General features: G+C 41.4%; 2 protein-coding genes across 2 annotated transcripts in view; one reads left to right on the top strand and one right to left on the bottom strand.

Moving 5' to 3' along the window:
• The window catches only part of NEMF (nuclear export mediator factor), a 35,792-nt gene extending 26,594 nt beyond the window's left edge, over positions 1-9,198 (bottom strand). The window contains 6 exon segments of the mRNA XM_072428921.1: positions 990-1,057; positions 1,861-2,009; positions 3,742-3,867; positions 5,322-5,424; positions 8,142-8,210; positions 8,423-9,198. Of these exon segments, the coding sequence (XP_072285022.1) occupies positions 990-1,057; positions 1,861-2,009; positions 3,742-3,867; positions 5,322-5,424; positions 8,142-8,210; positions 8,423-8,481 (574 nt within the window). The 5' untranslated portion in view covers positions 8,482-9,198.
• Positions 9,199-9,536: 338 nt separating this feature from the next.
• AK7 (adenylate kinase 7) overlaps positions 9,537-11,369 on the top strand; it is a 15,815-nt gene continuing 13,982 nt past the window's right edge. Inside the window, exon 1 of the mRNA XM_072427664.1 lies at positions 9,537-9,651. Coding sequence (XP_072283765.1) covers positions 9,565-9,651 — 87 coding nt within the window. The 5' untranslated portion in view covers positions 9,537-9,564. The remainder of the gene's footprint in view (positions 9,652-11,369) is intronic.

Genomic DNA, 11,369 nt, shown 5'->3' with positions numbered 1-11,369 from the left:
AAATGTGGTTGAAGATCAGCTTCTAAATATGCTGCGGGTCTGGCTGTTTTGGGCTTCAATATTTTAGGTTATGGACATGAAAGCAGCAAAAGGAATCAAAGTGAGCTCAGAACTTCCTATTTGGAAACTTTATGGGTCATTGACAAATAAAGACAAAATGATCAGTATGACAGCCAGGTTTCTAAAATATTTAGAAGCAGTGTTTAGCCTACACATTTGATTTTTTTTTTTGTCTGCCTGGGACATGTAAACAAGAAATCAAGTAGGCTTACAAGGTAATATGTCCTTGGAATGGACAGACACACATATCTACCACATAGGACCAAATTTAATACATGGTCTTACCTGTATACAACATATTTCTAACAGTGGGCTTGATTTATGTAAACTCTCATTGACTGGAGAGGATACACTTTCATTAGTGAAGCTGGGTGATCCAGCAAACCTGGAATGGATTTCATCAAAGTCATTTGCTATCTACTAGCAAATGTTTTGAATCCTAGACCATATCCATTCCAGGTTTGCTGGATCACCTAGCTTCACTAATGAAAGTGAATCCTCTCCAGCCTCCTCCAGCTTTAATAAATCTGGGCCAATGAGTAGTAGGTGTTCCTAGGTAAGCTGCATTCACATGTAGACTATCCTAAGTAATGGCTGTATGTGATGCTAAGCTGAAATCCAATGAATAAAAGGAGTGGGCCAGGAACAATCAGGGGGAGGAAAGGGAATCCTTCAGAAAGGAAATTAAGTGCGCTCTGACTTGCTGCAGCTTTTATTGTACAGCGTGAGAAGCTCACATAGTACAGTGAAATCAGAATAAGCTAACACAGAACAGAAAAAAAAGTCTGTACATCAGTGCAAGGCCAAAAACACTTCTTTTTATTATTCAGCACAACTCAGGAACAAAACAAAGATCCTGGTAGGTTTCTATAGGCAACAAAAATGTTTCACAGTTCTGATGCTATTAAAATGTATCTAGGCCTACTTACGGAGGTGTGGGTTCAGGGTCCTCTTCAGCTGCTCTCCTTTTTGAGCATTTGTCACAATTTCCTTTAACCTTTATAAAAGATAAAAGTCGGTTTAAATATCATTATGCACCAACTATTTGAACTTACTTTTTCAAGTGCTGCTAAACCTGTCTGCCCTCTTTCTCCGACTCCTGATTCCCTAGCAAAATGTTTTGCTATATGGCCAAGGGAGAGATTTCCCACCAAGTAGGAAGTGCAGGTAGATCTTTCCAATGGGGACAACATTTTAAATGTGGGGTTAATATCGCCTAGCACAATCACTAGTGTGTTCCCAAGGAAATAGCCTCCTCCATCTTCTTGATTTTAGGATATTTGAATGGATAGAAGAATTTTCAACTAACAATGGGCTGAAAAAATTCACCAAGCAATATGACTATTTGGTGCTTCGAAAACCACATCCTATACATCAGGGGTGCCAAACTCAGGCCCGCGGGCCAAATCTGGACCACACTGTAATTTTTTTTGGCCCGCAAGAAAATACCAAATGTCTACTAGAGCTGGGCCGCAGGTAGACTGTGCTGTAAAACCTGATTGTAGGCAAACCGCTAAATACATTGAGGAAATAGATACTGTATATTGTAGTAGTTTTCTCTGCCAAATGATCTCTGCTTTTGTTTTGTCAGTCCTGACATTTACACCGTTGAAGATAGGTCACATCCTGGCCAAAACAGCCCAGCTCATGGTCTGCTTCCCTTTAGGTAAATTTGCATGCAAAATTCTGACTTCTAATGGTAATAAGGTACATTTGTGTCGATAAGCTTGTAGTTCTGATCTATTGCCCCTGTTGCTATAAGCAGGATATATGCCACACTGATATCATGCAGAATCCTACCTCTCCATGGTAATAAGAGGCTCAGGTGCTTTGGCATTGCCAATAGGATAATGTTCTCTAACTGCAAATTTGACATCATCAGCTTCATCTGTGCGGAACCTCAAGATATTAAGAATGAGATACTCGTGGTCTGTGAGCACAATGTTACCCTGAAATAAAAAAAAATGATTACAGAAACAAAAAAGGCAAAAACTATCTATACATAAAAAGACATTTAGAAAACTTTACAATGCTACACGTCACTGTGCGCATTCCCCCCCCCCCACCTTTTATAACAAATCTTTAAATATCAGTCAAAGATGAGATAATTATGCAGTCTGCTCCAGGCAGAAAGAAGCATTTCCTCAGTTCCCCTACTGATCAGACTGCAACATTCTAATTTTGTAATATGTCACAAGGTGAAAACTGAAGCAATGGCTGATCTGTGCTAAACATTAGGGAACACAGCCAAGCCAGCAGCAATGATTTAGTCATCTCAAAATCAGCAGACCATAAAGTAGGTCTTCTTAACTGGTGCTCCCAATAAAGGGCAGTGTCTGTTTTGTTGTAAAGGGGAGCCACTACTTTCTCCCTGTGGCACTGGTAACCGTCTGACGTAGTTACCTTCTCTAGGTGTGTGCAATCAGTACATAATGCCACTAAATAATGTAAGGATGTGATATCAGCCACCTTAATGCCACTCCCCCTTTAGTAGCTGGATATAGATACTTTTGAAGACTGTGTATGATGACATGATTTGACAATAAAGCATCTTTTTTTAAAGCAAAAACTTGTTTTTTTGTGTTGGGGGTATGGATAAAAGGATCCTGGAGTTCAGCTTGTTGGCAGCCACAAACTTCTTAGAAAGCGCGTGTAAAAAAACTTCTACAAAATTTAATTGATTTCTGGATAAAAGCCATGCTTATGGACAGGCTTATACTTAGGGCCTCACCCTATTTGTAAATATGTACTTTATGTAGGTGGGTTATCTAAGGCTATGTACACACGTGTAATAACTATCGTTGGAAAACGAACGACTAACGACCGTTTGTCCGATAATCGTTAACAAAAAAAGTGCACAATGACTGGTCAACGATGGCAGCATCGCTGGAAACGAACGACCATCCCGGCGGATCTGATTGGGCAACGTTCGCTATCTATTCTATGTATGGTCGTTCGGTGATCCTGGATTGTTGTTATACACTTTCTCTGATACACGTCACTTCCTGCATCGTTCAAATGATCGTATCTAGCGTGTGTACATTATTGGTGGATTATATTTGATTGATCGTATCGTTACAGCATGTACAGAATTGTGCTCAATAGACCGTTCAATAAAATTGTGCATAATCGCTGATCGGTCGTTAATCATTCGTTTTCTGAAGACAATTATTGCATGTGTACCTAGCCTTGGTCAGCATAAGAAGTGCAATGAATTAAACCTGAACCCTTCACAAAAATGTATTGAAATGTCTTTTTCAATGACCACAAAGAATAAGAAAGTCCACTTTGGGTGCACCGAATACCTTTTAAAACACAGATATTACTTTTTAAAAGTAGTGCTGGTGTCATCATTGAGCTGCATTGGGACCAGGGACCAGACAGGCCAAACCAATGCAGGCTGGCTTCAGTAAAGGACCCCAAGATTGAAGTAGGTCTACACATACATCTCTCATGTTGACAAAATCAGTTTAGGACAACGTTTGCAGAATTACATAGAAGTCAGTCTGCACTAGGAAAAGCTTCAATAGTGAACAATAAAAGTGAACTTGACCTCCTCAACACTCCACAACAGATATTTCCACTAGAAGAGAGATATCAGTGGAGGCGATGATGGCCAACCACCATGTTAGAGATACGTTCTTTAATAGTGTTTTTTTCCTGTGACTACACACTTCTTACCCTGTCATAGAGCTCCACAATGAGATGGTAAGCCGCATCATCGGAGCCAAACTGAAAATCCACGATCCTGTCCACGCCAAGCTGCTTAATGCTGACCAACCGCCTGGAGCGTAAATGTTTTCTGCACTGAAGAGAAAAAGTGGAAGGGATTTAGGTCAAAATGTCAGTTCAAAACACTACAAGGCTGAATCTGTTATCCATCATTAAGTTATGTGAAAGGGACCAGGAAAAGTATTCATTTTTAAAGTGTACATTGTGATTGTTCTGCCCTTCTTCAACACCCTGTTAAGGCTCCCTGACCAACAGACAGACTACAGCTGGAAGTTGTAATTTCCATAGGTAAGCAATTATTGACCTGATTGGCGCCATTTTTGTTAATAACCACTGCCATCTTGTTAATAGTTGGAAGCTTCCTTAATTTTTAAAGAAGGATAGATTTTCTGCTAATGATTGCAAATTCTTGAAAATCTCTTATTTTCACAAATGGCCTTGAAATGTTCTAAACGAGATTTTGGTGCAAGGGAGTAGCTGGGACCAATACAGGGAGTTGGTTGGGGAGGGCTTGCAGGTGGTCTGGAATGTTGGGCAATTCATGTGTAATAACAAATAAACTGAAACTTTTCAACTATAAAAGCAATACCCATTCAGCTTGTGTGGTGTGGTTTCTGTTACCAGGTTGGTGCCTACGCTAATCTCCTCTCTCCCAGGATAGAAGTCATTGCAGCACCTAACACCATATACCGTGCCCTGAGTTTAGAGGCAACGTAGTCCCTGTTTTTAGTATCTTCTTATCAAATGTATAACTTTATGGAAGTGTGATTACAAAACCCTACATAGCCTAAATGTTGAACGCTATCTTTCAATATAAATGACACAAGGCTTGTTCACCAAAAAACATTTAACCGATTTACAGATAATGAAATCAGTTATAAAAAAAAAACACTTGGGAAGCTAAGGAGACAGTGATGGCGGAAAAAGACCAAATGGTCCAGAATGTCTGCCTTTTATAGCATAAGCCATAACACTATGAAACCTAACCATATGCAGCTGCTTGTAGAAATTTAATAGCCGTCCTTTTGTTTTACCTGTTGTTTTCGACCTTTAGGAAAGAGCTTCTACCAGTGCCGTGAGAAGATCATTGAGCAGTTGAAAAGACCCCTGCCATGAGCTGTGAACCATTTCAGCAGGATAGGCTCCTTTTTGTGCTCCATCCTGCTGAAGTGTCCAAGGCATTCACCTCTTCTGTCTACCCCTTGGCCTGGCTCTGACTACTACCACCAAGTGAATAGAGATCAGTAGGTCAGCCATGTTGGATTTTCAAAAACCAAGGTCAGAATGGGCTAACTCAAGGACTAATAATGCCTGAGTATGATTAGAAATCTGACTGTATAACAACTACAATCTCTTCATGAAATCCATGTAATCTGAGAGCCCATTTATACAAACCTATCTGTAACAGGTAGGTCCATGTACTACATTTGTATGACAGGATTCTGTATAACTATCTTCAGAAAAATCAGACTTATGTTATTGTAATATGTTTTGATTTATTTCTTAATTGTAATTGATTAAAGTCAAACCTTCATTGCAAACCCAGACGGCATCATATTCTTGGGCCATTCAAACTCTGTAGTATGTATTCTGATCCCGGATTCCACCAGAACTACGGCTTTAGAATCTGGCCTGTGAATAAGAAGTCAAAGGTGAGTTAAGAAGGTGATACAAGATCCAATGGAATGAATATAACAAGACACATGACAGAACCTACTGCAGCTATAATGCAAATTTTCCAATGTCAACAGCAAACCCTACTGCAGATACAGTGTGAAGCTTCCCAACATCAGAAGGGTTCTAATGGCCCTGTGAAATATTCAGAAAAAGTCTACAGGCCGCTATATGGCACTGCAAATGTTTAAATGCATTGTAAAGAATTATTAGCCCTTATTATATTACACCATAAATAACTGTAATGCTGCAAGGTTACCTATACACAGCTTACAAAAAGACAGATTCCCATCACACTGACATAGTCCCATTCATTCTTAGAGAGGGGCCGTGGTCATGGCTGCCTCCCCCATCAAGAATAGGTGGGTCTGTGGTGTACATGTTTTATTTTTTCCTGACTGGGAAGCCTTTCTCCTGCACACAGCCTCCAGGCATGTAAAGAAAACAATCACAGCCTCAGTAGGGGAAATCCCTGATCCATCCACAAACCGAGTCCCACGCTGCAGCTTCCCTCTCCTTTCCAGCGCTGGATGAACATGAGTGAGGCCATCTTCTTTCTTCTTCATTCCACCCCAACTCGCACTGTGCAGAGGTGAGATCAGGTGATGTGTTTTCCTACAGTGTTCTCAGATTTTTTTTTAAAGCATACCTAAACTCAGAACTTTCACTTTACAAAAAAGGGTAGAGAACCCCTTTACTTAAAGTAAAAATTCTGTTTGTGTTTTTTTTAAGTGCAGCACCGCCTCCCTTAATTTTGGATCGTCTAGGCCAGGGGTCAGCAAACTTTTTGGACTACTAGGCCATTTCAGAAAGTCAAGAAGGCACACTAGGCCAGAAGAAACAAGGCGTCCAAGGAAAGGTTTTTTCCCAACCATGACTGCAAGCGAGCAGCCTTAGTCTTCCTCGATGAAGTGTCTGTACGTGTGCGCATGCTTGGCATCCAAATGCCCTTTGAGATTCTACCGCTTGAAAGTGCTGTTGGTGTCATTGCACACTATACACAGGGCTTTGTTGCCACGTTGGACGAAGAATAATTCGTCTGTCCATTAAGGACTGAAGACACAACGTTCGAGGTCAACCTTCCGGAGACTGATAGCTGCAGGTTGACTCGTGATAACGCGACAATTCAATTAGGCCGGATCCAACAATCAATAACTAGGGGGGGGCGTTAGACCAGAGTGGCATACTGGCTAGGCCGTATCCGGCCTAAAGGCCTGAGTTTGCCTACCTCTGGTCTAGGGGATCAAAAGTAGATGGGAGTGCAGAGCGTCTCGGGATACATACGTCAAACTGGCTGTTGGATGCTCCTCCTGCGCATGCCTGAGCATCTTTCATCAATAGGGAAAAAATTGTCAATCTCATGCATACGCATGAGATCGGCAAGTTTTTTTCCCCCCAATCTAGGTCACCCAATCTCTCCCCTGCGCAGCGCGTGATCGGGTGACATAGGAAGAAGAACCATTAAGAAGAGAGAAGATGGCGGCGCCAGGCCGAAGACAGATACCGTGACGACACGGGACTCGATGGAAGACACCTCCCGATGGGCAGACTGATGTGCGGGATTGAAGGTAAGTGTGTGTTTTTATTCTTTTGGGTTTACTTCTGCTTTAAGCTGATTGGGAAGAAGCTGTAGGCTTTTCAGTACAGGTGGTCCCCGGGTTACATACAAGATAGGGACTGTAGGTTTGTTCTTAAGTTGAATTTGTATGTAAGTCGGAACACGTACATTATTTTAATAAATGAAATTAGGACAGATGTTTGTCTCAACATATTAGTAGGCAGCATGGTGTCAGTTACTGTATAAAATCCTCAGTGTGAGTTAATCACAAACAAAACAAAAAAAATCTTTATGGAACCTAGACATCCATTAACTTCTGGAGCAAGCTGTGCTTTAATATGCAAAAAGAAATAACTTCAGAGTTTGTCTTGGTCAATAAAGTGTTACAGGAGGCTACAGATCAACTCATAAGATCACCCACAACCTCCATTGTGTTTAGCAAAAGGTTTCTTCTGCAATTCAAGCAAACTGCCCCCCCCAAGCCTCCATCCCACACAGAACAAGCAGAGGAGCCCCGTTTGTATCTTGGAATCGTCCTTATGTCGGATGTCCTTAACCCGGGGACTACCTGTAACCACCCAAAAACAGCCAGCTGGTTACTGAAAAGGGCCGGGTGGTTCGCCCAGCTAAAAGAGTCCGGAGAGAAAACTGTGCAGATGTAAAAAAAAAAAAAAAAGAGCATGCGTGAGATCGATTACTGATGACAATCTTTGGCATGCGCAGAAGGAGCTTCTTTTGATACGTGATACAAATATCCCAAGGGGCTGCAGGTTGGATAGAAGTAAAGATGGATGGGAAGGAGGGGAGGCGTCCTCTTCAAAAAAATAAAATAGAAACCCTTTTATGTATTATTAAAAACATAATGACAGGTCGGGTTAATGTAACAACAGGGTTAGTATTAGCTAGGGGTGGGGTTGGTGGCTTTCTAAGAGAACCTGTCACTTTGCTGCTAGCAAGTGCAAACCGTACAGTGCAAAGCATTCCAGGTTTTCTGATTGCCCGCCGGGACAAATGGCATTTATTTGCAGATAAATACACCAGGTTGGATCTCTCTCCCTTTCATAAATGACACTTATCAGGTCACCGTTACAGAACCAGAACTGGCAGCTCCTCTTACTTTTGCAGGCGGATGAGGTAAGTCTTGTTATCCACATCGTAGACATTGTTCACTCGCATGCCCAGCAAACTAAAGGAAAAAATAAACAAAACATAGAATTATTATTGCTGGAATACTTGTAAGACACCTTCATATTTATATATAATTATAATTTATATAGATTTATATCTGGCAGCTGTTGTGGAAGCACTTGCAGGTTAAGCTGGCACTTGTAGTTCCACAACAGCTGGCCAGGAAGCTCCCCCACCCCCTCACACACAGACATTCCCCCTTCTGGTCACCTGTCTTGCAGTTCTGAGATGACAGCCCGGATATCTATGGTGTTGAATCTGTTCTTCATGTTGCCTTCCACTCACAGGCACTTCTCCCCTCACTAGCAGAGATGGACATTGACTTCCGGTATCACATGGGACGGCAAGTCGCGTAGGTCAATTCTGTAAAGCGTTTGTGAAAACGCGCGGCCTCTAGTGGTGACAGGTGGAATGGCACGCTTCACGTGCATTATTCACAATCGTCCAGCAGGAGTCAGTGCTGCTCCCTGAGATATATGTAATATTGTATTATAAAAATATGCATTTGCGCAAATACATTTATTATTTGGCACTTAATAAAGCAGATGCAAATCCTAAAGTGACCTTTGAAGTTTAAAAAGTAATATTGTTTCATATTTTAATGTCAGGATTTTATTTATGAATATCATGTGATGGGATGAAATATATTCACATAGAATGAAAAGTTAATTGATGCAATGGGAATAAAAAGACTGGGTCTCACTGTATTATCCAGGCTGCTCTACACTGGCTATTCACAGGCGCGATCCCACTACTGATCGGCACGGGGGTTTTGACCTGCTCCGTTTCCGACCTGGGCCGGTTCACCCCTCCTTAGGACAACCTGGAGGCACCAGGCTCCCCTAGAGCCACCATATTGATACCGAACTTAGTGCGGACACCCGATCGGCATAGCTCAGGGTAGACCAGAACTCCTGGACTCAAGCGATCCGCCAGCCTCAGCCTCCCTAGTAGCTAGGATTACAGACGCACGCCACCGCGCCCGGCGAAGTTTAGATATTGCTCTGTGTAAAAAGAAGCTAGATTCTCAGTGACGTCATTCGCTCAACATTGCCATCTGCAGTCAATGTTGTGAATTACATGCTGAAAAAAGGCAGATTTGCTTTAGGTGACCAATTTACTGCCTGATTCGGTGAGATTCGTTTTGTTTGTAATGTCGCCTTTCTGTAGTGTCGCTATGTTGCGAATTACACCGCTACAGGGCTGTGTTGAATAAAAGGAGACTTTATGTGTCTGCGTCAGTGCCTGATTTAGAAGGACCCCATGCATAGCGTCTGTAGTGTCTCCATAGCAACCCATAGAGAACCATCCTTGGCAACCTGAATGCGACCTTAGTAACCAGAAGAAACAACATGGCTGAGGAAGGAGATCAGATCGTCAGACCCAAAAGAATCTTTATCAATAACCTAGACTCGTACGCTGCCAGGAACATAGGCAAGGTGAGAGCTCAGCTGGGTCACAAGCTGCAAAACTTTGTCCTTCAGGCATCAAGCAGGATCTAAAGATATCCTTCATAAGCTGGGACACATGATGGAGAGGAGGCCTTTTGTAACACAAAAAAGTATAATTGATGTAAATCCAGCTTCCATTTATTTTATTGTTTCTAATAATAAAGGGTTAACATCCTACCAGAATAATTTTTCCTATTTACCAATAGGGAAATTTCCCATTACTTCCTGTCTCAGGGATGCAAGAGGAAATGTAAAGAAATCTCCTAAAGTGAAGGAAACTCCCCTCAGGTGGAAGATTTCATGTTCTAGGGACAACATGTGAACAAATAGAAAGGGAGAATCACTTCCATGGACAGAAATAATCACTTTCTATCTCTATATTAAAAAATGCTGCGGTATTTATCTCAGATATAAAACCCTATGGACATAGTTGGTACAGAGGAAGGCAAAAAAAAAATCCCTGGTACAAATTGCTTTAACGGGAAAAATTCCTTCCTGATCCCGTCAGGCAATCGGATGTTCCCAGGATCAGCAGTCTCTGTTACCTTTACTTTAAAACTTTATTCCCCAGTTATATTCTGTGCTTCTAGAAATCATCCAGCATTTTCCTAAAGCAATCTATAGTAGTTGCTGAAACTTCTGTGTTTGCCCGAAAATAGGACAGGGTCTTATATTATTTTACCTATAAGAATCGCATTAGGGCTTATTTTCAGGGGATGTCTTATTTTTCTCATGTACAACTAAATCTGTATTTATTCATGTACATTAGCATTCCCATTTATTAATCAAGTGTCTGAATATATGTTTGAATATATGTCAAAACATCATGTGGCCAATGGAAGTATTTGAGTACTACAACAACCTATTACAAAACCTGTAACCAATATTACAATGCAGTGTTAAACCCAGAGATTTTTTTAAGCTGGGTGGGATGAAATTCTAGGTGGGTGGCAGCCCCCGTATTGTGACCTAACTCTTCAGTAACCATCTAAAAACAGCCGGGGGGTTACTGTAAAATGCCAGGCGGTGCGCCCATCTAAAAAGGGCTGGGGAGAACACTGCAATGCTATAGAACGATTCCTCTGTGTTACCTGTGACCTGTCAAAATCCCAAATTTTTTCTGTTATATACAAGAAGTCATGAATAAGAATGGACAAAAATGAATAATGAAAAAAAAAACACAGCTTCATAAGCAAGTGCAACATAACAGGAAAATGTGCTGACAACATAAGACTCATAGAGTAACATGCAGACACAGAAACAAAAATTCCAAAGCTTTGTTGACCACAAACAGTAACCAATATGAATCTGAGTAAAAGCAAAAAAAAAAAAAATCAATAAATATTCTTAGCTGCTAATGAATGAAATACTAGCAATGACCATTTGAAAAGAGAACCCACCAACCTCCTATTAAAGTTGTAGTGTCACACCAGAGTGGGTTAACAACCATCCTGCGATTTCTTGACCCCTTGCTCCAGTGCTTTTAAAATCTCCTGCTCTCTCCGTCCTCTTGGTATCCCTCCATGTACCACCTGACCGCACTCTCCGAAAGCTTGCTGCTGATAGGGCTTATTTTCAGGGTGGGGCTTACATTTCCCCCTTGCATGATTAGCATGGTACAGTTTATTTTCGGGGTAGGTCTTATTTTCAGGGAAACACGGTATGTCCTGAGGGAGCTGTTTCCACATTTTCACAGACCTTACAGT

This window comes from Pyxicephalus adspersus, chromosome 12 (genome assembly GCF_032062135.1).
Source record: "Pyxicephalus adspersus chromosome 12, UCB_Pads_2.0, whole genome shotgun sequence".
Taxonomy (NCBI): Eukaryota; Metazoa; Chordata; class Amphibia; order Anura; family Pyxicephalidae; genus Pyxicephalus; species Pyxicephalus adspersus.
This window is presented reverse-complemented; position numbering and strand designations above follow the sequence as displayed.